The sequence below is a fragment of the Eublepharis macularius genome, chromosome 13 (assembly GCF_028583425.1).
Source record: "Eublepharis macularius isolate TG4126 chromosome 13, MPM_Emac_v1.0, whole genome shotgun sequence".
Taxonomy (NCBI): Eukaryota; Metazoa; Chordata; class Lepidosauria; order Squamata; family Eublepharidae; genus Eublepharis; species Eublepharis macularius.
This window is the reverse complement of record NC_072802.1, coordinates 63,442,077-63,467,130: the sequence shown is the minus strand read 5'-3', so window position 1 is coordinate 63,467,130 and position 25,054 is coordinate 63,442,077. Positions and strand designations below refer to the sequence as shown.

Here is a 25,054-nt window from a genome sequence, read left to right as displayed (position 1 = left end):
GCTCCCATGTTAAGCCAAGTTGGCCATGGTTAGTATATGGATGGGAGACTACCAAAGGAAGACCAGTGTTGCTGTGCAAAGGAAGGCAGCGGCAAACCACCTCTGCTCTTCTCTTGACTTGAAAACCCCACGAGAGGTTGCCATAAGTTGGTTGCAACTTGATGGCACTCAAGTGTTATTATTTTTATTTAGTAGGTGATGCTAATTACCTGTATCTGACATTCTGGAAAGCTGCTGCCAGTCTGAGTGGACAATACTTACCTTGATGGGGCCATTGGTCTGAGTCAGTAGAAGCAGTTTCACGCATGAAGGCACACCATGTCTGGTATAGGGAACAGTTTTGCTCTTGGACTCCACTGGAATCTTTGGCGCATGATCAGATACTCAACGTGGAGGGTTTAATTCAAATCGAGTGTAAACACTCTTTGAAATCTCTGCATTATCTTATCCCACAATAGGAATTAATTGTTCTTCTGGTTGTATAACTGATGTGCATATTCTGGAAAAGTACACAGTAGTCCTCCTTCAGTGTTACCGCTTTAAAATACAAGTGGGGAACTGCATATTGGATCCCTCCTACCCCACCCCTGAAACACTAATGCACAGAAAGCTAGCACATTGTGGAGCATGATTCTGTGTATCGGGTCTTTTTGAAATGCTAGTTTTCCAGGAAGTTCTTGATCTGGAGGAACATCCAGTTATATTTCTTCTGCCACTCTTTTGGAGTGACTACAGTCCTAGGCGCTTGATCTGAATGAGTAAAGTAGCTCTTATAAAGGTGCTTTAAAATGATACAAGTAGTGAAAATTGCCCCAAGAGGAGCTTTTCAGGATAGAGTACATGGAAACTTGAGTGGTCGCACTTTTTCTTTCATTGTAAAAGGAAGACTTGTTTTTCTGGATTTTGTGTGATTGTCCACTCAAACCATGTTATTTTTGCAAACTGGAGAACTTCACATTTCCTGGTTTCTGGATGTAGTGTTTGGCAGCTTAGAATGGCCACCTTCAGTGCACAGTCTTCTCTGCCCCCATTTTGTTCATGGGGTCTGCAGTGGCCAACTGACAAATGGGCTGCTGCTGTCCCAGGGTGCATCCCAGACAGATATTGCTGAAATGGTGGCTGCAGCACTTGGGAGAGAGTCACTGAGAAGGAGGGGGAAGCTGGGAAGCTGAGAGGGAGGTGGTGTCTGCCAGCTGGCCTGTTGCCTTGCTAGCTTGTCTGTCTGCTTTTCTGTTGCAAAAGAGCAGCTGCAACAAGATAAGGGGATGAGGTTTGGGGGGGGGGAGTTTGGGTCTCTCAGAAGGAAACCTGGAATTTGAAACAACTGGAATTCTGAGTGCAGGGCCTTTTTCTACTTGCAAGTTGGCCCCAAATCACTTGTAGTTTCCTGGACCTTTTCCAGTTTGAAATTGTAGGAGATCAGGGTGCTAATCATTAGTTATAAGCAGCATGTACTGTTCTGTTTGAAAGGAGTCACTTTACAGTTTTATAGGTCAGCTGTCTCAATTGTGAGGCATACATTCTTGTTTCAGTGGGGAAATAATGTGTGTTTTTGCATTGTTGTCTTTAAGCAGGTAATACCTTTGTCAGAGGATGTTCCAACCGATCCTGCCAGTGCTGCCCCAGGAGAAGATCTGTTTCCTGCTGACTCTCTATCCGAAGACGCAGAATCCGCTGGTCAAGGAAATAGTAAAAACGACCCAACTGCCAGCAAAGTTATCAATGATGGCAAACTTATCAAAGGTATATTGCTACTATCATAGGAGTATTTCTTTGTTTTGTTTCAATTTTTAAAAATCTGTAACTAACTCATCTTTGAGAGACTTGGACTCATCAGAAAATAGGCAGTAAGCCTCTGAAGCAATCCATTTTTTAGACATCAGTGGGTCAGATTTCGATTGTTCCCTCTTTGGTTTTCAAATTCCAGTGTCTAAAATACACTACAGAATAGTTCGGGAGTCTTTGAAAAATATATTGGAGTTCTCTAAAGAAAAGAAAAACAATTAGCTACCAGTTTCACTCCTTCCCCAGTTTCCATTGTCCACCTGTGGTCAGATAGACATAAGAATATATAGGAGGTCAGAAATGCATATTCCATGATGAGATTCATGCCTCTTCCTCCTTTTACCAATGGAGCACAGGTAAAAATACAGACCTGTTTCATTTGGTCAGGGGTGTGTGTATGTGTGTTTCAAATTAGTCCCACTTAGTTCAGTAGGAATTATTCCCTGTAAGGTAGCACGGGTCACCCGGGATACGGTTTGAAATCCCAAAATACCATAACCTGGCTGAAGCTACGCAGATCTGGATCTGGACAGTGCCTGGATGGGAGGCTGCCTGGGAACATGAGATGTGCCTTAAGTTTCACGATTGGAAGACAGGCAGAATATACGTGTAATAAAATAAACTATTAAAAATAGAACCGCAGCACTAACTCGGAAAAGAATGGATTAGCACCCCCTTCGCTGCAACTGAAGCTGGGCACAAATTGCTTTCCTTTTTAGGAAGCTGTTTGTTTGATAGGGTGATTTGCTGGTATTACGGCTTATGGGTGGCTCTTGGATGTAGCGTGCAATCTTTGGTGTCTTGTTAAATGTTGTGAACTTGCATGTTAATGCCACAGTAACCTTTTAGCCGAGTGGTCAGGTAAATAATTTAGAATTTTAGACACAAGAGAGTCTGGAAAAGAGCTCATGCTCCCCTTTCTCTATTTGCCCCCTCCCCCTCCTTAATATTTCTTTACAAATTTTGGGCGAGACGAGAAGCAGACGTCTTGTGTGTTACTGTTACGTACATGATGAATGTGGATATGTTACCCTAACCCTTGCTTCACAAGGAAGTCCCTGCAATATTCATTTCCCAGTCAGTGCGTTCTGGGAGGCTTGGGGGGTGGGGAGTAACTCCACCAGAACTTTTCAGAACACTTGTAGTATACCACGGAATCTTTGTATCCAGGTTAAAAGATCTTCATATTTGATCTGCTCCTTTCCGATACAGGAGTTCTTGCTGTTCAGTTTAGCTTTGTAAATAAGTTGTCTTGGTGTTCATGTAATCTGAAGTGCAAAGATTGCCCCAAGCACAGTGTGGCTATTCAGGAAAGGCTCGTAACTCAATCAGAGCCTATGCTTTGGATGAAGTAAGCCCCGGGTTCAATCCCTGTATCTGCTATTACAAAGATTGAGAGGGGCGGGGAGCTGTCCTCTGACAGAGACTCTGGAGAGCAGCTGCCGGGTATTTTAAAATGAGAACTCAGTTTTTAAACTATTCTGATTAGTAGCTGAATACTTCTCTGGTGAAATTTACGTATTCTTTGTTCAAAAAGCTGTGTGTTTCAGAACTCTTCACAGCAGGCAAGACCAAGGCTGGAAGAAATTTGTGTGGGCCACCCTTTGCATTTACTTTTAATTTAGAAAAAAGGGCTGTTGCCAGACCATTGCTGTGTAAAATTGGTCGGCCTTTTAAAAGAATCAGGACTATCGGAGTCGGTGTTTATCAGTTTTGACAGGGTGTTGGAACGAAAGTTCAGCTGCCAGTGGCAAGACAGCTTTGAAACATTGCACATAGAGAGAACGCATGGGCTATGTATTAAAGTCTGTTATTCTGAGATGTAATTAATCCCCCTCCAAGTAATTAATTTTCCTGTAGATTAAAAGAAGTCTTCAAGCATTGTTGTGTGAGCCTGGCAAGTCATCTTGGTGAGCAAGTGATCAGATTTAGGGGAAAGGGTGAGGAAGCTGGAGCTCAGAGTGAGGAAGCCGCATTTGAAAAGAGAACTCAGCTGTGAAGAGAAAACATTGCATTATTTGGTTTGTAGCTATAGCAGGAAAACAGATTTATTCATGGTTTGAGATTAAGTAACTATGGAGATTGTATTATCACAGAAGAGTGGATTTTATCTGGCAAGTTGATCTGGGAAGACTGAATTCAGATTCCAGTACAGCCACTGGCTCAGTTCAGACATCACATCAAGCCATGGTTAAGGAAGCTTTTTCAGTGATTTATCATGCTATCTGAATGAACAAGCCATGGTTTGTAAACAGGCAGCAAGCCAGAATCATAAGCCTAGAGTGAAATCCTAGTTTTGCAAACCATGTTTCCTTGTAATGCATGAATTGGCAAACCACTGGTATGGCCATTGTTGTGCCTAGAGTTGCTCCTGCACCATAGAAATGAAGGCGCTGAACCGATAGAACATGAAAGAGAATATAATTCTGTCTCATGGGTTGTCTATGTTTGGAAGCTTTGGCCCCAATTTAGGGTCTGGAGTGTGATTCATGAGTTTGACAAGTCATGTGAAAGCCCAGCTACCCAGTGGGGCGTTATTTATATACATTTGGAGCTGGGTGTGGAGTATTCCAGGCATGTGCAGCTCCAGAATTATGGAAATAATGACCCATTCAGGTCTTTTAAGTTTGGGTAAATGGCATGAGGGGAAGGCAACAGCCCGTCCACCCTTAAATTCTACAGCCCCATGCAGGCTTTAAAAATGAAGTTCCCTGCAGCTGGGGCAACCCAAGCCTAACTCATTACTAAACTGTTGTGTCCTTTGACCCTCAGGTGAACTGCTAACTTTTTTGGTGCTTGGCATTGCATACTATTTTCTCTACCGAGATGTGTAGTCCTTTGTAGTCATTTCAAAGGCCTGTGGTGCACTGTCACTGTACTATAATGCCCACAAAAATCTCCTCTGCTTTTACCCTGTTCTTTCTTCAGAGAGCCAGTGGCTGCTTGCTTGTGGTTTCCAGGTTTTCTTCCATCAAGATAGTCTTCCGGACCACTTAAACTTAAACTTCAGCAGTACACCATGAGCTTTCCTGACTTGCAAATCTACCATTTTCTGCCTCAGCTTCTCCATTTTTCTGATTTCATGAGTTTTTGCAACGATGAACAAAGCAAAGATCTTAAAGTAGCTGCACATTAGAAGTGCTATAGAAATGATAGATAGGAGAGTTAGCAATGTCCTCGAAGCTTACCATTTCTGTAAAGTTTCCATTCTAAACACATTTTGTCAGTTCATAATTCTTTCTCCCGAGCCTGGAGGCAGGCAAGCTAAATATGGCCAAGGCTCAAAGCATACATACTTATATGTGTAAAGTAGGCAAGTGATGTTATCTTGCAAAAACTAGCTTAATTCTTAACTTGTCTGTAGCCAGAACAGGAGGAAGAATTGTAGGGTGTGTCACTTGAAGTGGCTGTTTACAATAGGGGCAAGAGATGAAGCCAAGCATGCAGTACAGCAGTTGACTAATACCTTTTCTGATTATCGGTAAATTGTACAATCTGAGCTCTTAGAATAATTATCTAAAATATTGTTGTGTTCCGATATATATACTGCACCTTTTGCCTTGCATTGGCGTGGCACTGCCTTTGCTTCTTAAATTAGTGTGAGTCGCAGGGCTGCTAAAAATGTCCATTTGTACTTATTTATATATAATCTTCATAAAATACTATCCACTTTTTGAGAGTCCCTGCCCTCACTTTGCAAAGCCAGTTCCAGGCTTGTGTGTGGTGTGTGTGTGTGGGGGGGGGGATCTTCAGTGGGCACTTCTCATCCCCATTTTTCCAGGAAGAGCCATTTTCTGCTCTCTCACGGGCCATTGGTCTTGCTATCTTCGAAGAGAGCAGATGAGCAACCAAGGAGGAGCGATTTTTTTTGCTCTTCTGCCCTTGACTGAGCAGGTGGGCAAGCAAGTGCAGGAGCAGCTATTGCTTGCCTTTTCTCTACCTGATTGCTATCTCCGCCTAGAGCAGGGGAGAGCCAACAAGTACATCAGGTAGTAGCTACTGCTGCATCTTCTTCTTAACATGGTCACTATTCCAGAAGGGGACAGTGGATGAGGATGAGAAGCAGCAGGTGCCGGGGATTCCATTAGTGGGCTCCCTTCATGGGATGCCAACCCTCTTGTCACCTTTGTGACTCTTGCAAGGCCGTAGTAGTTACCAGCTGCAGATCTTCATAAGGAGATGAGATGAGTCCTGCTGGATCAAACCAGTAGTTCAGTCTCCTGTTTCACAGTGGTCAAACTAGTGGCCCTGGAAGGCCAACAAACGGGGCACAGCAGCCGAGGCCTTCTCCTGACATGGCCCCCTAGCACTGCATCCTAGAGGGTTTACTGCCTCCAGATACGGAGGTTTCCTTCACTCACCAGGGCTAGAAGCTGTTGATGGGCCACGAATCTGATTGGGATTCGGCCCCCTTAATCATGAAAGCATGAGGATTTCCCCCACCTCCAATCTTCTAAATTATATTTGAGGGTTTCTGGAGCGTAACAGAATATATGGGATGTGCTGTGAGGCACTTTAGGGAGTCATTTGTCTTCCACTCTTTTTAAATAACCATTAAAACTTAGTGGAGAGACTTGTCTTAGTGCTAGGGTAAGTGTTGCTCCTTCCTGTTTAACAAAAGACCAGTTTACTAGAAACTGTTCCCTTTTAAAAGAATGCATGCTGCAGAGGATGAAGAGACGAGAATTGCTGGGGTGGTGTAAAGAATCACTATTTTTATTTCCCTATGGAATGGACGAAGCAAAGCACATTTCCCAGTTTTTTGCATAAATCTCTTTTTTCCCCCTTACCAATTTCTGAGTTTCAAGGCCATTGATTGCCTTAAAAGACAGAAGGGTCTCAGTGATAATTCCCGATTACACCAGCCTCTTCCCATTACCCATTTCTTTAGCCCTGCAGTAATCAGTAAAGATCGGCACTGATAACAATATCATGACTTTACCCGTTATCTTTTTAACAGCATCGTTTGCACCAATAAGCTTTGCAATCAGAGCCAAAGAAAACGACCTGCTTCCCTTGGAGAAAAATCGAGTGAAACTTGATGATGACAGTGATGAGGAAGGGGAAGAAGGCAAGGAAGGCCAAGAAAATGCCAACAGCATGTCCAGCAGCAGCACAGTGTATGCAGCTTCTGGTAACGCCGCTGAAGAGAAGAAGCCTCAGCTTACGCAGGAAGAGCTGGAAGCCAAGCAAGGTAAAAATGTACTTCTGGGGAGATAATGTGTCTGGATCAGGTCCTGTTCTGCTGACAGCTTACTAGCCTATAGTTTTGAAATGTGGGTTTATTTAGAAGCATGGCTCAGTGGTACAGCAGCTGCTTTGCTTGTGGAAGATCCCAGTTCCAGTCCCTGGCATCTCCACTTAAAGGATCTCTGGGAGAAGTTGTTTATTTCTGCCCGGGATCCTTGAGAACAATTTCCAGTTAGAGTAGCCATTTCTTAACAAGATGAACCGATTATCTGATACGATGCAGTTTCGTGTGTTCATAACCATCGTTAAAGTGCACTGTGTCATTTATCCAGAAGTGATAAAGAGCACTTTAATGATGCTCATGAACATATGAAACTGGAAATGTAGTCCGGAAAAAAAGGAGCTGTCTCTTTGAAAGGGAATAATTATCCACAATGCACAGATTTGTCCTCCTCACGGGTGCTGGGTGTGGAGGCACCACTGACTTACCAAGGGCAGTATGGAATAAGAGCCTCATTCCCTTTCATGTTACATTTATAGATACCCCAAGAATAAATCCCAAGGCTGCACTATAAAGATTAGGGCTGAATTGGGCCGTGAAGACTTCTCATTGGAATATTTCCCCCCAAAATATTGAATTACAGAGATGCTGATCATCAAAGCAGTTGTCTTATTGTTGAGGCCAATGTTTATGCCAACTAAGCACTTTCAAAAATGGGTCTAGGAGCGCCTCTTCCACAATCAGACACAAGTGTGTTGTGGCCTTATTATAATTAACAAATGGAGATTTAATTGCCGCTTCAGTTCTTAGAACTTTAGTGGTGAGAAAATTCATTACCACTTTGGCAGCACATCCTAAGGGCATCTACCTTAATCTAGTAGTCCGTTCATACTTGAAAGATGCTGACTTTAAAATTCCTGCGAAGTCTTGAAATTACATGAGGCAGTGCTGGTTTGATCCAAACTTTGGGAGGCTTATCTGTGAAGCAGAGACGTGGTGCATTCCAGGTTAGCAGAGAGCACAATGAAGCTGCGGATGCACAAACTTGCATTAGTTGATTGCAGCGATCTGCCCACTTTCATCATCAGCCAGAGTGAAAGGAAGCGAATCATGAGGAAAGGATGCAATTGGAAATGTGAAGTATGTGAAGGTTGGAAGTGGGGCTGGTGCTACTGGCTTATTAAAAATAAGATTGAATCACAATTTCTTGCTGAAAAATGTTCATCTGAGCCTCGTTCTGCTTATTCAATCTTTGTCTGGGGCGAGAGCTAGATGCAGTGACGAGGCCAAATCCCAGTAAGACTGGGACGGGGGAATGAGGGGACTGTTCATTATAGAAAGCAGTTTTCAAACCTCAGGGCCCCCATGTTGAATAAAAAATTTCCGTAGAACCTCAGGCCCCCCGCCATTTCTTGACAGCACCCCAAACATGGTGAATAGCTCCTTTTTAAAGAGCATGGTACAAGCTGCATATGTCCCTGGGACACTTCTGTCCTGTTTGCATCCTCAAAAAAGCTAGTGAGACTTGTCACTTTAAGAGCAAATCTAAAATATTATTGTTTGCACTTAGACTACGAGACCAGATCTCAGAGCAGCTCATTATACAGCTCAAAAAGACCAAGACCCCAAATTCTAGTCACTCCGGCTTTAATTGGAAAGAACGTTGCACCAGAGCTAGTGATCAACTTCCTTACTTGTTAATAACTTTTAAATAGAGGTGTCCTGAACAGAGGTGGGAGGATGCCTGGAAAAACTTCCAGAGCTGCTCATAGAAATATAAAAAGACCAACATCACACACAACCCGAACTTCCAGTAATTGAAAATCTCCATTGGCTATGTGTCTATGCATGCAGAGTGACATTTGTCTCTTTCTGTGCTGAAGTTCTTTATGTTGGAAAATAGTGTTAAACCCACCTCAGCTTTATGCCAAAAGTAACTCTGATTACTACATTAGAACTAGTTACCTTTGTTAGTCTGTAGTTAAAAAATAGTAAAGAGTTTAGTAGCACCTTTAAGACTAACCAACTTTATTGTAGCATAAGCTTTCGAGAACCACAGCTCTCAAACAAAGAGAGCTGTGGTTCTCGAAAGCTTATGCTACAATAAAGTTGGTTAGTCTTAAAGGTGCTACTAAACTCTTTACTATTTTACATTAGAACTGCGCGTCCTGCTGCTCAAACAAAGCTGTTGTTTTTCAGTAACCAGTCTGTCCTGTGTTCTGGCTACTGTATTTGTGTAATCTGGAAGGTATGTGACTGCATTCGATAGCAACTATGTGACCTACTTTTAGAAAGAGAGAGAAGCTTTTCCCATCCTTTTTCCTTGAGGTGGAGATTCCCTGGCCCCATTCCTAGAAACTAAGAGAGTTCCATTTTCCTACTAGCCAAATGGAACCAAATGGCTTGCGTGCTGTCAAAAGATCTTGTGGACCTCCACAAATCCCCACACTGAGGAATGCTGCCCTAAAGTGTTCATGTTCATAGCCCTGGGATTCTTCTGACTGTGCTCCAACCCCTCAACCCCCTCCCCCAAACTAGCTTGCGACAGCTAGGATTTCCTTATACCATTTCCCATCAGATAATTCTGTGGCCCTTCTAGACCATTTGAAACTTCATGTATGAGGCATTTACTATCTAAGTGCAAGAAAAGACCATGCATGCAACATATACAGCTTTGTGTGAAAATCTCTGTTTTTTCTGCTGTTTTGTCCAGTTAAGCTACAGCCATTGTGGGGGTAGGGAATGAAGCATTCTCTTAGATACTCTTAACTGCTGATATTGAAGCATTAAATGACTTACAGCCTGCCTGCTTGGCACACACTTCTTTCCTGGCAATCTGTAATGAGTTTTAGGTTAGTTGTCAACAGGGCGCTATCCGTGTTCATCCTCAATGCTTTACAGTATAGACAGAAAGAGGCAGGGCATGCACCTTATACCACACTAACTCTCTGTTTGAGTAAGCAGCACTTTTAAAAGTTTGCTGGCTAGTTAGTAATACAATCTTCCCCAGACCTTTGGTAATTGGTGTGTTGGAGATTGAACAAGTGTGGCAACCAGGTAATGACATTAGTTCTCTATTGTCTGTGGGTTTCTGAAAACCTTGATGTGAGCGATACTTAATCTACATGCTCGTGCCTATTTCAATAAAATATAAAAATTTAATTTGATGAATTCATAATGGTACTGCAGAGGATGTGTTTTGGTTCCTTCGAACCGGCTGCTCTGCAAGATGCAAAAGATGTGAATATTAATAAAAAATCATGAAGCTGTTTCCAAATGGAATTATTTATTAAAAATCTCCTACAGGAAGTATCATTTGGAGTGTCAGGTTCCTGAGACTCATAGTTAACTGTGAATGTATTATTCCATGTCTGCAGGTAAAGGAAAGTTGCTGAACATCACATTCCAGGGGGAATTACTCTTTCTTTCATTCTGAAAGTTGATGTATAATTTTTAAATATATTTATTAATCTTGATGATAAAAATTCCATTTTTAAAAAAGACAAACCAGTAAAAAGTTAAGTCTTGATGTAATTTGAACTGCACAGAGACTACTTGTTTAAAATTCTCATATTAATTACATTTTAAATGTGTTTTAAACCCAGAAGAAATTAATCAAAATAGAAGTGGGAAAATTGAAGCGTGCATACCTGATTGCAACTAAATATTATAAAATCAAAATGCACAAAATACTTTTTAAAAAATGTATAGGCACAAATTATTTTAAAATCCACAAAATTCACTTGAGGTCTCAAGTACCTATACAGTTTGGTGGGTTGCTACAATTTGAAATGTTTTCTGTTTCTCCGCTCAGCTTTTGTATTTAGCATCTTCTCCTCTCATCTACTAAAAATGAATAGTAATAATGTTGGCACAATCAGATGGTTTTCTTAAGTGTTCTGCTTCATTTGTGTAACCAACTCTTTTCTTTCTGGTTCAAGTGCTTTTTTTTATTGGGGGAGTGGAAAGGAGGAGGGACACATTTGCTGTCTTTTAGGGAATTTTTGCAGAATAGTTTTTATCCATGGTGAACTGTAACGCGCCCCAAATACACATTCAGGACGTTTATCATGTTCATATCATTTATTCATATTCACAGACAGTGCTGTTTAAGCTATCTTTCTTGCAACCTGAATAAAATCAATCCTGCTGAGGTTTGTGGGATTTAAGAAAATTGGTTTGAGAATGGCACCAGTGATCTCTTCTTGGGTTTGGCTCAGACCAAAGGTCCAGCATTCTTTTTCATGGGGGGACAGGATGCCCATAAACATAACATGAAAACAGCAGCTTTCCTGGTGTTGTTGCCTTCCAGCAACTGATATTCAGAGGCAAACCACATCTCACAATGGAAGTTCCATTTCAACATTGTCTAATGGCTGTGGATAAACATGTCCCGCATGAGATTGTCTAAGCCCCTTGGAAAACCGTCAAAAATAGTGGCTGCTGCCATGTTTTGTGGGATCAAATTCTATGAAGTGATTCTGCTGCTCATCAATTTAGTTATTGTACTGTGGTAGAGTTTTTTTCATTATTTTAAGTGACATACTTACAGTTTCAACTGCCCTGCCCTTGCCTATTGTTAACTCTCAGCTTCCAGCAACTGAGAAATATGTCAGCAAATGCAATGGGAAAGTGCCGTGTAAGCATAAAGGATTTCTGTTTCATAAAACAAAGAGGGGAGTTTTTGCATGCACAGGTCATCCTCTGCTCTCTTGACACACACTCATAATGAAGAAAAAAATAAAAGTTGATTAGAAAAATGATTTTGTAGTAAGCAGTATTATTTGGACCAAAACTCATAATATAGACAATAGAATTAGTGTATTTAGATAAAGGTTACATTTCACAGTATTGAAAATGTTGCATAATGTATGATCAAACACATAATAGCATAGTGTTGCCAAAGTTACTCATGTTTAAACCATAAATCTATCCTTGATCAAGAGTCCCTGTGTGTCTATAGTGTGCATAAGAATGAACATTATCTAATGCTTTGGAATGTCTTACATATAAATGTTCATGGCATACATTTTAAATGAGTTAAGCCTTGTAAAAAGCATTGCAGAAGCAGAACTATTTCATAGGAGTTTCACAATTTTTTCATCAGAAAGATTAAAAAGGGTCCTCAGGAAAAAATGGCGTTTTCCAGATATTTTCCTAGCCTTCACATTTCTAAATGTGTCTGATACTACTTTGCTTTTCCTGTCTAAAACAAGTCTACAACAAACTTGTTGATAAATAGAATTTATCAGATATAAGCTCAAGGCAGTCTCTAGGGGATACTCAAGTAAATGATTACTCATCTGTCTAGCAAGTAATGTTCGGAAAAGGAGAGCCAGCTGTCAGCTTCCTAGTTCACTACGTTTTCGTCCTGTCTGAAGAACATGGTGCTCTTATCTTCAGACAACAATTCTCAACTTCTGTGTGGTTTCCCAAAAAAAGAAGCGTTGAGATTCTTGAGCTTGGCAGAAAAGCTTGATTTCCTTTACAAACTCACCAGTCAGATCCCCTTTTGTTTTCCCAGCCAAACAGAAACTAGAAGACAGGCTGGCAGCTGCAGCAAGGGAAAAGCTAGCCCAGGCCTCCAAAGAATCAAAAGAGAAGCAACTTCAGGCAGAACGGAAGAGGAAAGCTGCCCTGTTCTTGCAGAACTTGAAGAATCCCCTGGCTGAAGCAGAGGTGGAGAAAATTGAGGAGAATGTCTTTAATCTAGAGGTGAGAAAGTTCATGCCGTGTGAACCTTAGAGAAGTGCTGGTGCAAAGACTATCTTACTCCATTCTGGATTTTTTTTTATATAAAAATTTTTATTGGATTAGAAACATATCACATCATTTACAATCACATTCCCTTAAGTTTCCAATTCTAACCCCCTCCCATTCCCCCCCCCCTTTTATTGACTTCCAACAGTTTTCCAACCCCTCATCTATTTTCCCTTTACTCATATCAACTTTAATATATTTATTATAATATACTTTCAAATACTTCTCGGCTTATCTATCATAATTGTGCTATTTCTGATTCCTTTCCCTTACAAATGAATAGGACTCTCTTAACCTATCTTCTTCAATAATGCTAATAATATTCATTTTAATAACCTATACTTTATCTTGCTCTTTCTACTCTCTTCAATATGGGACAAACAATTTGCCCCACCTTATACATATTTTCTAGTACTTCTATAATCATTACATACATTCATAATAAATCAATCAATTTGACTTATATTCTGTATATTGCTCTTTACTTCCTTTTGCATATCTTATCCATTTTAATTATACTCCATTCTGGATTTGAATGAGAGCTGTTTTCGGGGGGAGAGGACAGGGTAGAATCTGAATTTAATAATGTGCTAGCTGTCAGTGTTCCTGAGCTGCTTCAGTATTTCTGAAATCTGTCCATCAAGCTCTGGCAGTGCATGCACTCGTGTGTGTTTTCAGTGCCAAAGGGGAAACATGGGTGAGAAAGGTTAGTGTATAAGCCTTTGCTTGGATCTTGAGGCTTTCAGGTTAGCCATCACTTGCGCATTCATATTGGGGTTTTTGCCTAGAGGATCACAAATGTTTGTATTCTGTATAAAACTTTACTTCCATATCTGGGGTATTTTCAGTGTGCGTTTTGTATAACTGACTCATTTTGCCATGGGTAAGTTTGGTTTTAATCTACTCTTTTTCACACTTGCATCCCACGCTTCCCTCAAAGAGTTTATATCGGTATATGTACTTTAGGCCAAGAGAAGGAGGCTGATGTAGGGTCTTCCTGTAGATTTGTGAGGATTTGAACCCAGGTCTCCTAGTCAAAGTCCAGTGCTCTAACCACTACATAAGACTGTTGATGGGACAATAGAAAAACACATTTAATTCAAAATGTTCATGTTTCAGTTGAAAAGAAGTTTCTTGAGGAAGAAATGCAGCGCTAAGTGAAAATAATTAACCACTTTTAAAAGAAAATTCCAAAGGTACCAGAAGGTGTTCACCGTTGTTGTGTTAAGTGAATCTTGTATGTGACTCTTCCTCTCAAGAGCTATAAATAAAGGGAATTTCTCTCCACCCCCTTAATTGTCCCTCCAGGTTTCACTTAAATACATTTCGAAGTGCTTTTATCTAAGGCAAGGCATTTGGCGCATAATGCTGAATAAAGGTGGGGGTTATGCTAGTATTTCTGAGTAAGGGTAAGCGCACAGTAAGCCCCAGGCACATGAAGTGAAAAGGGCTGTTGGAGAAACTCGGGGGTGCATTTGCTCTGCCAGTCACACATCACTTGCTTTCAATAGTAGCTGTGCATTCAAAGCCAATGTGATCATCCATCTTTGTTTTATTAACTTTTACTTCTATCTGCTGAGTTTGTTTTTACAGCCAGTACCCCCAGTATTTTAGACTGAGGCAGAGCTCTTAAGCCCGCAAGGTTGCCAGGAGCTGCCTCAGAACCTTGATTCTGAAATCATTAATGCCTGGAGAGTCAAGGAGCTGGGCTGGTTGATAAAAACAGGGCAGCATGCAGCATACTAGTAAAGCTAATTCATAAGCTGTTCTGTCCCATGCTCGGTCTTCGGACTGATCTTGTCTTTCGGTTGGGCTGGAACCTGTGTTGACCACTGCAGTGCCACTGTTTGAAAAAGAAGCGAATGCTCTGATGAGAAAACTGAACTTTTTTTTAATAAAAGAAACATCAGGAGTACACAACTTTAGCTACAATCCTGGAAGGTGTCGTAACAGTGAACAGCTGCTCTGTTTTCACTTTTTTTTAAAAAAAGAAACATACGCTTCTGGCTTCTGCAAGCACAAATGCAAGGGCAATTCTTGTGTTGCTGGAATGGGCAAATTATGTGTTACTCTCCAGTCTCTTGCGGAGGTACAAAATTTGCACAGCAAGGAAAAGCATCTTCCATCTGTGCCATGTGATTTTGCATTTCAGATAATGTCAGTGTGGCCAGGGCCAGGTTTTGGGAGGACTCTGTGCAGAGACTGCTCAGGTCTCCCATGTCCACTACTTAGGCTCCCCTTCTTGCCATCCCACACACCTGTGCATCCTTCTTTTGCCCACCTGTAAGCTCTCCCACCACCTCCAGTCACAGTTGCCCACACTGCCTACATGCCCTTTCCCCAGTAGCTCTGGGTGGTGGGTGCAGCTAGGAGCGCCACAGCACCAGGAATGCTGATGCTTTGTGCACCACCTGCATGCCCTTCTCCAGCAGTGCTAGGCAGCACATACATCTAGCAGCACATGCATCTGGGGGCAGAGGTGACAAAGCATGCACAAGCAGGTAGTGGAAGGGTGTGAGTGCAGGCATCAGAGGAGATGCGTGGGTAAGGGGTCAGCACTGCAGCAGTTGGCTCCTGCAGAACCAACGGGCCTTGGCAGCTGCTCCACCCTGCCATGTGCGGATGCAAGCGCTGAGTTTGGTGTGAGGCCCAGTCATCCTGAAGTGATGACTAAACTGCTTAGGTAACGCAAGCATCATCCCTGAGAGAAACACTGGAAAACATTTCCAGCATTGAAGCAAAAGCCTCGCTTCGCGCAAGTTGCATTCCCTCACCCAAGGCTGCTATTCCCTATCAACAGTGGTCGTCTAACCCAGAATTTATTTCCTTCCTTAACATTTTTCATCCTCAAAAACGCTTTGAAAAGATTTAATTCTGATTAATCCATATTTTCCCAGTTAATTGGATTTCTGTAAATCTGATCACAGCATTTGGATTAATTTCAGTATTTTTTCAAAGCTGTCTTGGCTGTAACAGGCTCTTGAGTGAGAACAGAATACGGCAAATCGTGTGAGAGGGAAGAATGAAAACCAGGTTGCCAGATCTTGAAACCTCTAGTTTTGCAAATGATAGTCATTTATGCTTTATACCGGGGGTCCCCAGCATAGTGCCTGTTGGCGCCATAGCACCCGTTGACATCTTTCCTGGCTCCTGCCCATTGTTTTTAGAAAGTAGCCAGGGCCAGGTGGGGCTTTTTGCCCAGCAGTATTTCTGACTGGCATTGGAGATCTTACTGTCTGTGCAGATTTTCTAAAAGCTGCCACCACAACACAAGGATCTTCACTGCGTGACTGAAGGCAAGCTGTGTGTATGGCAAGAAAATATTTTTAAACACTGTTCATTTCAAAAGATACCCTGTTAAAGAGAGCTTCTGCCTGAAACGTTGAAGGGTTACTGTTAGGGATAGGCATGATCTCGCTCCCTGGCATTTTATGATTGGCTTCGCAGCCACTGGTTGGCAGCAGCCACTTGGTGGTGGCACCCACCATCTTGTGTCACAATTCTGAAGGTTTTTCCCAAGCTCAAAAAGGCTGGGGACCCTTGCTTCATATTGACAAGGAAGCAAGTCAGGACTCTAGGCAGAGTCAGTTGAGAACAGAGCTTTTGTTGATATGTACCCCCTTACACACTTAAGTACTAATTATTCTTGGTGTTTAGGCAGGTACTCATAAAATCTTGTACCGTACTGGTGGTACGCTAAATTGTTGTTCTGGGTAGTTTGCAGATACTCATAGAAATTTCTCATTTAAAGCTGAAATCTCCTGGAATCCAGTTATTTTAGTGGCGCGGGGTTATATTCTGTATTCTGGATGTCTATATATTGACCAGGAACTTGAAAATTGTGGGTTATAAAACAATTAGCGGTTTACCATTTCACACTGAGCAACTTGTGGATCAGTGTAACCCAAGGAAATTAAGGGTAATTATCTTTTATTACTGAACACAAATATCAGAACTATCACGCTGATTAAAGCTGGATCATTAAACAATTATTTTTTTCCAGCAGACACCCCAACCAGCTGTCTTATGACTAGTGGACCAACTTGAAACAATTTTGTACTGATCGATACTAGTGAAGCGTTTGACATACCCTGGTGGCGGACCAATTTTGGTCTTTTTTTCTGTTGCCGTAAAACTACAAATGAAATCTTTTTAAATAGGTACTCCAGGCACAAGGAGAGAGTGGTTTAAAATGCCCGTGTCACAGTGTGTGTTCTGTTTTACCAAGTTCTTATTTTGCTACCTTAAATCAATAGAACAGTTTTCTTAAAAACAAACCTGAAAGAACAATCTTCTTAAAAACATACCCAAATTATTATTGTACAATCATATTTTTAGTTGACATCTTTTGAAATAGCCACCGTGTATTCACTGTAGGTATTTGTCACTTACTCAGTTTCATGAAATACTGTTTACAGACATAGTATTATCGAAACATTTCTGTTCTCTGTAGCTGCTAGTTCTGTTGTATCTCGTAACCTCCTTTCCCCCTGCCCCCCGTCAGATACTGCTGTAGGTCACAGCGCCTGTCACCTTCTTCCACCAGTTCTACTGATGCTGGAGATTTCAAGCCTTCCCAGATGCCTTCAGCTTGGAAGCTCAGTCCCAGACTGTCATAAATTCTTGCCATAAGAGAGAAGCAAACATCACCTTTAGCAGAAACGTAATGCTTATGTTGTTTATTACTGGAAATTGTGCATTGCAGACTTGTGTTTCTCATTAAGGGGCAGCAGTATATTCAGGATATGAACTCTTTGATGGGGGAGTTACATTTTCAGTCACATCAGTGAACTAATGTGGCGTTAGTAGTAAGAGTCTGAGATTCGAATTGGGAAGCCCCTGGTTTGAATCGCACCTCTGCCATTTTTAGGCAGTTTGCTCTCACTCAGCTCGCCTCTCCTGTATGGAAATAGCCGTATTTACAGTATTACTTTTATGTTTACAGTCTTATTTACTTATTATTGCTTAAAATGTTTATTAGCCACCTTTCCATAGGAAGTTCAAGGAGGAAGTTCAAGCCACCTTTCCGTAGGAAGTTCAACACTCCTGCAGGAGTCAGCAGGAGTGTTGGTTGTTAAGAGTGCCAGACTGGGATCTGGGAGACCCCGGTTTGAATCCTTACTCTGCCATGGAAGCTCACACGGTGGCCTTGGGCCAGTCACTCTCGAAGCCTGTCCTTTCTCATGTGTTGCTGTTGTGAGGGATGAAATGGAGGATGTGTGAATGCTATTATAAGCTGCTTTGGATCCCCATTAAGGAAAAAAGCAGACTATAAATATCCAGATAAGTACAGTATACCAGTAGCTCCCATATTCTAAAGTTTGATTCAGATACCAAGCATTTATATGCATTATTTATATCTCACCTTTCAACAAAGCAGCTAACACCCCCTTGGAGCAGGTTCATTAAAAAATTACTAGTATTTTTTTATCTCAGATTTAGAGGGATGTAGGCAAGAGAACATTCACTTTAGGCTACTGAATGTTCTTTCTCTTCTGATAAGTTTCCATGTTCCTTGAATTTGTATAGACCCATCACAATAGCTGCCCATGCAAGGGTGCCTTTTATGAATGAAGCTTTTAATTTTGCTCTGAACAGGCTGTGACAAAAGGAAAAACCTTTGAAAAACCTTTCTCTCCATTCTTGAACTCCCTTCAAATCAAACTCGCTTTCTCCTCTGTAGGGCAGAAATTATTAATGAGCTGCCTCAAGTTATGCTTCTCAAACACAATCTGTAGGCCGCTTTTGCTTTTTTGTCTTAAATTAATTAGCAAACATAATGGAGTGGTAGTAGAAGGTTCTGCATATTTTTAGAATCCCATTTCCTATTTGTCTGGGACAGTTCCTGTCCTATAATGGTAGTCAGGTTTACAGACATGTCCTGATGCTATTTTCTTCCTTCTCAGGGAGCGTATAGCAGATCTCAGGATTACACACATACTCTATTCTGCTGTTCACATGCAGAAATGAATGAGCAAACTGGGGGATCTTGTGAATGTTTGAACATGGGAATCTTATTATTTATTGATATGATTTGATTTGATTTGATTTGATTTGATTTATACCCCACCCTCCCCACAGATGGGGAGGCTAACAACATTTAAAAATATATTAAAAGTCACAAAAACATAAAATCAATAATATTTTTTAAAAAGTCATTAAAATAGTCCAGGAGCAGGCTATTTAAACAAATATTGGGAGTCCATATACGGGCATAGCAGATGGCCGAGGGCAGCCCCAGAAAAAGTGGTGGTCTTAGATGGAAGAAGGAGGACACCTGCTGGCACTCAGCCAAAGGCCCGGCGGAACATCTCCATTTACAGGCTTTGTGGAACTGTAACAGGGCCCACAGGGCCCGGATCTTCAGCGGGAGAGCATTCCACCAGGCCGGGGCCAGGGCAGAAAAAGCCCTTGCCCTGGTTGAGGCCAGACGGATGTCTTTTGGGCCAGGGAACACCAGGAGTTGCTTGTCTGCAGAGTACAACACCCTGCAGGGGACGTAATGGAAGAGGCGGCCCTATAGGTATGCAGGTCCCAGTCCGTGAAGGGCTTTAAACACCAGGGTTAACACCTTGAACCGGATCTGGAACTCCACTGGGAGCCAGTGCAGCTGGCACAGCACAGGATGAATGTGCGCTTGGATTGGCTTTCCGGTAAGGACGTGTGCCGCCCCATTCTGGACCAGCTGTAACTTCTGGGTCAGGCCCAAGGGCAGCCCAGCATAGAGTGAGTTGCAGTAGTCTAACCTGGAGGTGACTGTTGCATGGATTACTGTGGCCAAGCCCCGGGGCGAAAGATAGGGCGCCGGTTGCCTGGCCTGTTGAAAAAAGACAGACCTTGCAACGGTCGTGACCTCGGCCTCCATTGAAAGTGTGGCATCCAAGGTCACACCCAGGCTCCTCACTGTCAGTGAAGGTTTCAGTTGTACCCCGTCGAGGGCTGGGAGCCCGGTCCCCAGCTTGATCACCCCACGACCCAGACACAGAACCTCCGTCTTCAGGGGATTCAGTTTCAGGCGACTAACATAACCATACCGTCACAGCCTCAAGACCCTTGTCCAAGGAATCCAGCGCGAGATCAGACTGGCAGTCCATCAGCAGATAGAGCTGAGTGTCATCCGCCTACTGGTGACAACCCAGCCCAAAGCTGCGGGTTAACTGGGCGAGGGGGCGCATATAGATGTTAAATAACATCGGGGAAAGAATCACCCCCTGAGGGATGCCACATACCAAAGAATGGTGAGTGGACATCTGTTCCCCGAGTGCCGCCCTCTGTCCCCGATTGCGAAGGAAGGAGTTCAGCTGTTGCAGGGCTGTTCCACGAATCCCCACATCGGCAAGGTGGTGGGTCAGAAGATTATGATCGACCATGTTGAACGCTGCTGTAAGATCTAAAAGTATCAGCAGCGTCTTCCTTGACTTAGAGATAAAGACTGTTGAAGAACCCAGAAATCTCGCGGCTTGGTAGTTTACTTATTTCTATAGTGAAAAGAACTGGAAGGAAACTATGATTATCCCTTGGGATAATCTCTGAACTGCCCTTGAGTTTAAAAGTGCATCATTCCCATGTGGCATCAAACAAATGTGTAACCTCAGACCATCAGTATTATGGATCAAAGTTGATTAAAATATTATGACTTCCCTTACTTACAGAAAACTTAGGAATTGTGTTTTCACTGGGTGTTGAATAGTTCCAAGATTTCCTTTGAATATTAGTCAACTTCTAGTGGGTTATCTTGGTTGGTCTTATACTACTTACTTCAGCTGTTATTAATGGGGAGGGGGCGGGGGATTACCAGGTGCATAGAAAGGTTAAGGGCTTCTTTGCCGTTTATAGATGAATTTTGGAGCGGTTCAGCTTTTCTCATCCATGTGTAACAAGCTGTACCTGCTGACATTTTTTCTGTACAACTGTTAAAAGTTGTCAGATATTTTTATTGTATCTTCTTGATTTATATCCTCTCTCCCTAATAAGAATCTAGAGTGGCTTACATCATTCTCCTTACCTCCTCCCTTTTATCCTCACAGCAACCCTGTTAGGTAGGTTACAATGAGAGAAAGTGACTGATTCAAGGGCCCCAAGAGTGCTTGCACAGCCAAGCAAGGAATTGAATCTAGGTCTCCCAGATCCTAGTCTGACACACACTGCTACACCATACTGGCTGTGCTTCACAAGTGGTTATGTTACAAAGAATGGGGAAGGCATATTCAGAATATAATTGATACTGGCAGTGGCAGTGTTTATCATATAGGTTTATCATATAGGCCCTTTGTTGCCCGGAAATCCACTGTCTGTGCATCCCAAGATCAGGATATACCATTTTTTCTTCATTGACACTGCTAGGTAGGGTTGAAGCAACAAAGCACCCCATTTTTGTTTCCCTGGGATTTGAGGAACTTGCATGGGATCTCTGTGGACAACTCTTTGACCTATCTTTTTTCTGGCTTAAAGTTGCTTAGTGTTAACACACAGGAATTCTTAGAAATTGTCTTCCGTTGAATAATGAAATTGGTGGGAGAGAATATGGTATATTCTGTTCTTAACCTCTTGTTCCGTAGGTTTCTCTGCTCTTCGTTTTTGCTTTATCTTGATTTTGCTTTGTTTTAATTCCTGGGACGTGACCAAAAAGAATATATTCTGGGGTGGCAGAAAGTCCTGAAAATTTGCTCTCTGAGAAGGGGGTGCATTGTGACTTCATTGTTTTTGAAACTTCATTATTGTGGAAATCTGTTCACATCTTTGGAGGGGCGTGATCTCGTGTCTTTTGGGCAGATCTTACTGATTGTTGGTGGAATCCTGGGGAAACATTCAGCAATAATAGTGGTCTGCTTAAGGATAAGTAAAGCAGTTGCATTTCAGAGGCCAAAAATCTAAATTACCTGAAGAAGCTCCTCCTCAGGGAGGCATGAATGTTTTCTTGGTGAGGGACAAAACTCTTGAGAATAGTCCTGAGCTGTAGACAGAGGGGTATGGTACAATATTACAACACACAGTTCCGTATGAGTTGAGCTGGAGCTGGCCTTACATATGACGCTAAAGGACATCCCAAGTCAGTATTCCACAAATACCTTAAACATTCGACCCCTTTTTAGTTCCTGTGCATCAGGGCTTCAGAAACGTTCTATGCCTGTGCTAAAAATAAGTGCAATGTATGTAAATGAGACGTCTTTGTTTTAAATCTTTTTCTAATAGCTTTTGTGGGTTTTTTTTAATAGAACTGTTCATGGTTATTAATGAGAGTGTGGAAATGCAAATTTAAAGTTAAGACAATGAATATCGTTAATTGCTCCTGAACAACAATAGTTGTAATTAAATTGGTTGCTGTGAATGACATGGTAAATTGTATATTATTAGCCACCAACGAATTTCAAAAAAAAAAAAACACAAACCCTTGACTTCTCTTTGCTTTAAAGTAGTTTGAGAACTTATTCCTTGATCAGCCAATTCAGCGGAGCCTACGGTTTTGATCTTTACTGTTCTTTTTGCCGAACGATACATGATGTATCTGGCTCAGCTGAGAAGTTACAAGGAGGCAAAGCTGCATCTTGATGAAGGCTTGTGATTATGAAGGGAGTCGGGTCCACCTTGTTCTCGAAGGTGAGAACGGCTCTGAAAATTGAGATAAAGCCTGAGGTTTTATCTTAGCAAAGATGGAAAATCAAAGTCTGGCTACTGTTAGAGTTTTATGGGTATGAACCAGCGCTATCAGGAATGACATTTAAAGCAGATGAAAACAAATGACCTGAGAGCACTGTCATGACTATTCGGCATACAGGTAATCTGTCACACATGCCAGTCTTATCCAGGTACTTGGCACATTGAGAACCAGAAGGCCATATGCAAACTGCCCCGTGTGTGACAGCTTTTGTGTGTATCAGTCTTTTTTAAAAGGTGCCTTTTTTGATGCAAGGTGTGTGTGTGTGTCTCTAACCCTTTTTTGTCTTTTGTGGGGCTCTGCTTGGAGTTGATCATGGCCTACATTGAGGGCAGTCTGATCAGGTGAACCTCAGACTCCCAACAGATGTTAACCTAAACCTTCTTAATAGCAGTGGCGAAGTTGTTGTTTTATAACATCTGAGCTGCTGTGGGTTGTATGTTGTCAACTTTTTCCTTGGCATTTCCTAATACAGTAACAACCTGTCATAATAAACCTGATTTGCTACACGTTTATGACTGTTGGTAAGCTCATATCCACGGCAGAGACTTCAGCTTGCAATTTTCATTCACGTATATCAACAAGGAATGTCAATAACTAGAACTCAATAAATGGATTTTGCTTGTAATAAGAATTGGAGCAAAGCCTTTATTCTTCATACAGGAAGAACAATTGATATTCAGAGAAAGAGGATTGATGAAATAAATGTCTCTGAGAACTCAATTCTTGATCTGTTCCCAAATTTTCTGTTCTCGTACAGGTTAGAACACATTTACTCAGGGGTCTTTGAGTTTGGAAATATAGGACAGCTGTGGAACTTTCCAAAAACGATCAGAGAATTCAATAATAGCTTGCTGAATTTTATGCAGTCTTTTGTGTAAGCCTTTCATTAACATCTCTAAACCATCATCACTTTCATTTCACTTCCTGTTTTTCTTTTTTTACTTTGCCAATAATTGTGCAGTTTCCTGACTTTCAGCTCATGCCATGACATCTTTTATTGGTATATTTGTCAGTTTCACCACTAATTTTATAGGCCAGGTGATATGCCAGTTTCTCTGTAGGCATTGTTTCAGGGTTTTTTAAAACTGTTATTGCATAGGTATGAGCTAGGGTAGTGGTTAGAGAACTGGACCGGGATCTGGGAATTTAGGTTCAAATCCTGACTGCCATGGAAGCTTGTCTGCTGGGTAACCTGGAGCAAGTCACACACACTCAACCTAATCTACTTCACAGGATTCTTGTAAGGATAAAATGGAGAAAAGAAGAAGATAAAAGACACTTTGGGTGCTCATCAAGGCAAAAGGTGGGGTATAAATGAAGTAAATAATATAAGTAAAGTGTTACTTAACACAGAGAGTATACAGGGTTACAAAAAATGCTTTCTTCCTTTCACCAAAAGCATTTTTTTAATATGGACTTAAAGCAAAAAATGTTCATGCACGGGCGCAGTTATCCCTGCATGTGCTACCTGCAGAAATCATGAATTCTACATATCTGTAGCCCAATCACATCTCTATTTTCTACCCAGCACTGGAAGGTGAAGATTTGGGGGAGGGGGGGGCGCAGTGGTGAAGGTGATTCTTTTGCTATCCTGTCAAAATACATGAATCGTCTTGTTTGCTGCCTGAAGCAAATGGTAAGCTTAGGCCATTGTCAGCTTGACTACAGAAAAGAATTAGACCAAACGATTGGCTCTGTAAGCAGGTAAGCAGCCTGTAATATGCTTCTGTTGTCTGAAAGTGTATTTCATGCCAAAAGCAGGGAGCTAAGATGCGGGAATGGTTGGTACATACTACCCTACCAAAACGCATTCCAGAGAGGTCCCCACAGTTGGCCAGCGACGACAGCTTCTGTACAACCAAACTGGCTGTTATTGATACTGCAGTGATAGAAAACAAACTAATGTATAATAGCACAAACTCTGCTTTTCGTTTTTACAACTCCTCCTTCACCATATGTCAAAGTAACAAGGAATGAGAGGGTGTGAGAGAGGATAGCAATGATGCAAACACATCTTGGCATGTGGCAGTAACTTTAAACTTGCGACCGGTTAGTGTACAGAGGCTGTCAGGAAAAGAACTGCCATGAGCCTTACAAAATGCAGACTTGCAGTAATGAGCAAAAGAGGCCAGTTCTGCACAGGCTACCCTCTCTGCATGAATTTCACTCCACAAGCTCTAGACCGTCACTTTCCAACTAACATGTTGTAAAACAGCCTCCATATATGTGGGATTCATCCACCTTGATTTTAAGTATATTCTTCTGCATAGCTTCTACACGAACATGTTTTAATGTGTTCTGCACAGAATAAATAAGATAACTGTTCTTGTCAACAAATAGAATTACCTTGTGAAAGCGATAGAAACCTAGATTGCTAATTACCTGTAGAGTAAAAATCCTTCTTTTCTCCAGATGTTACATCTATACTACAAAAAAGAGTGTTAGAGCTCTTCTTTCACTCCATATGGCTTCTGCCTGTTGTGTTGCCTTTAGCTTTATACCCCCTTTCAACTCTGGATTACCAGATGTGTCAAAGAAATACAGTGCATAGATGTGTGGGATCATGCGAAAGATAGTACGCTTGTTTTCAGGTTTTAATGTGCTCAGATGCTGCTTGAAGAAAAGCCAGCATTATTTGTTTTTGAACTGTGCTTGAATAT

The 25,054-nt window shown here is 41.8% G+C and overlaps 1 protein-coding gene across 5 annotated transcripts in view; it reads left to right on the top strand.

The window, feature by feature from the left end:
- SFSWAP (splicing factor SWAP) overlaps positions 1–25,054 on the top strand; it is a 105,846-nt gene that overhangs the window by 49,451 nt on the left and 31,341 nt on the right. For 4 of the 5 annotated variants that reach the window (XM_054997075.1, XM_054997073.1, XM_054997077.1 and 1 more), the window contains 3 exons: positions 1,572–1,743; positions 6,746–6,979; positions 12,501–12,691. In XM_054997075.1, coding sequence (XP_054853050.1) covers positions 1,572–1,743; positions 6,746–6,979; positions 12,501–12,691 — 597 coding nt within the window. The remainder of the gene's footprint in view (positions 1–1,571; positions 1,744–6,745; positions 6,980–12,500; positions 12,692–25,054) is intronic. The other variant, XM_054997074.1, reaches the window with a different exon arrangement.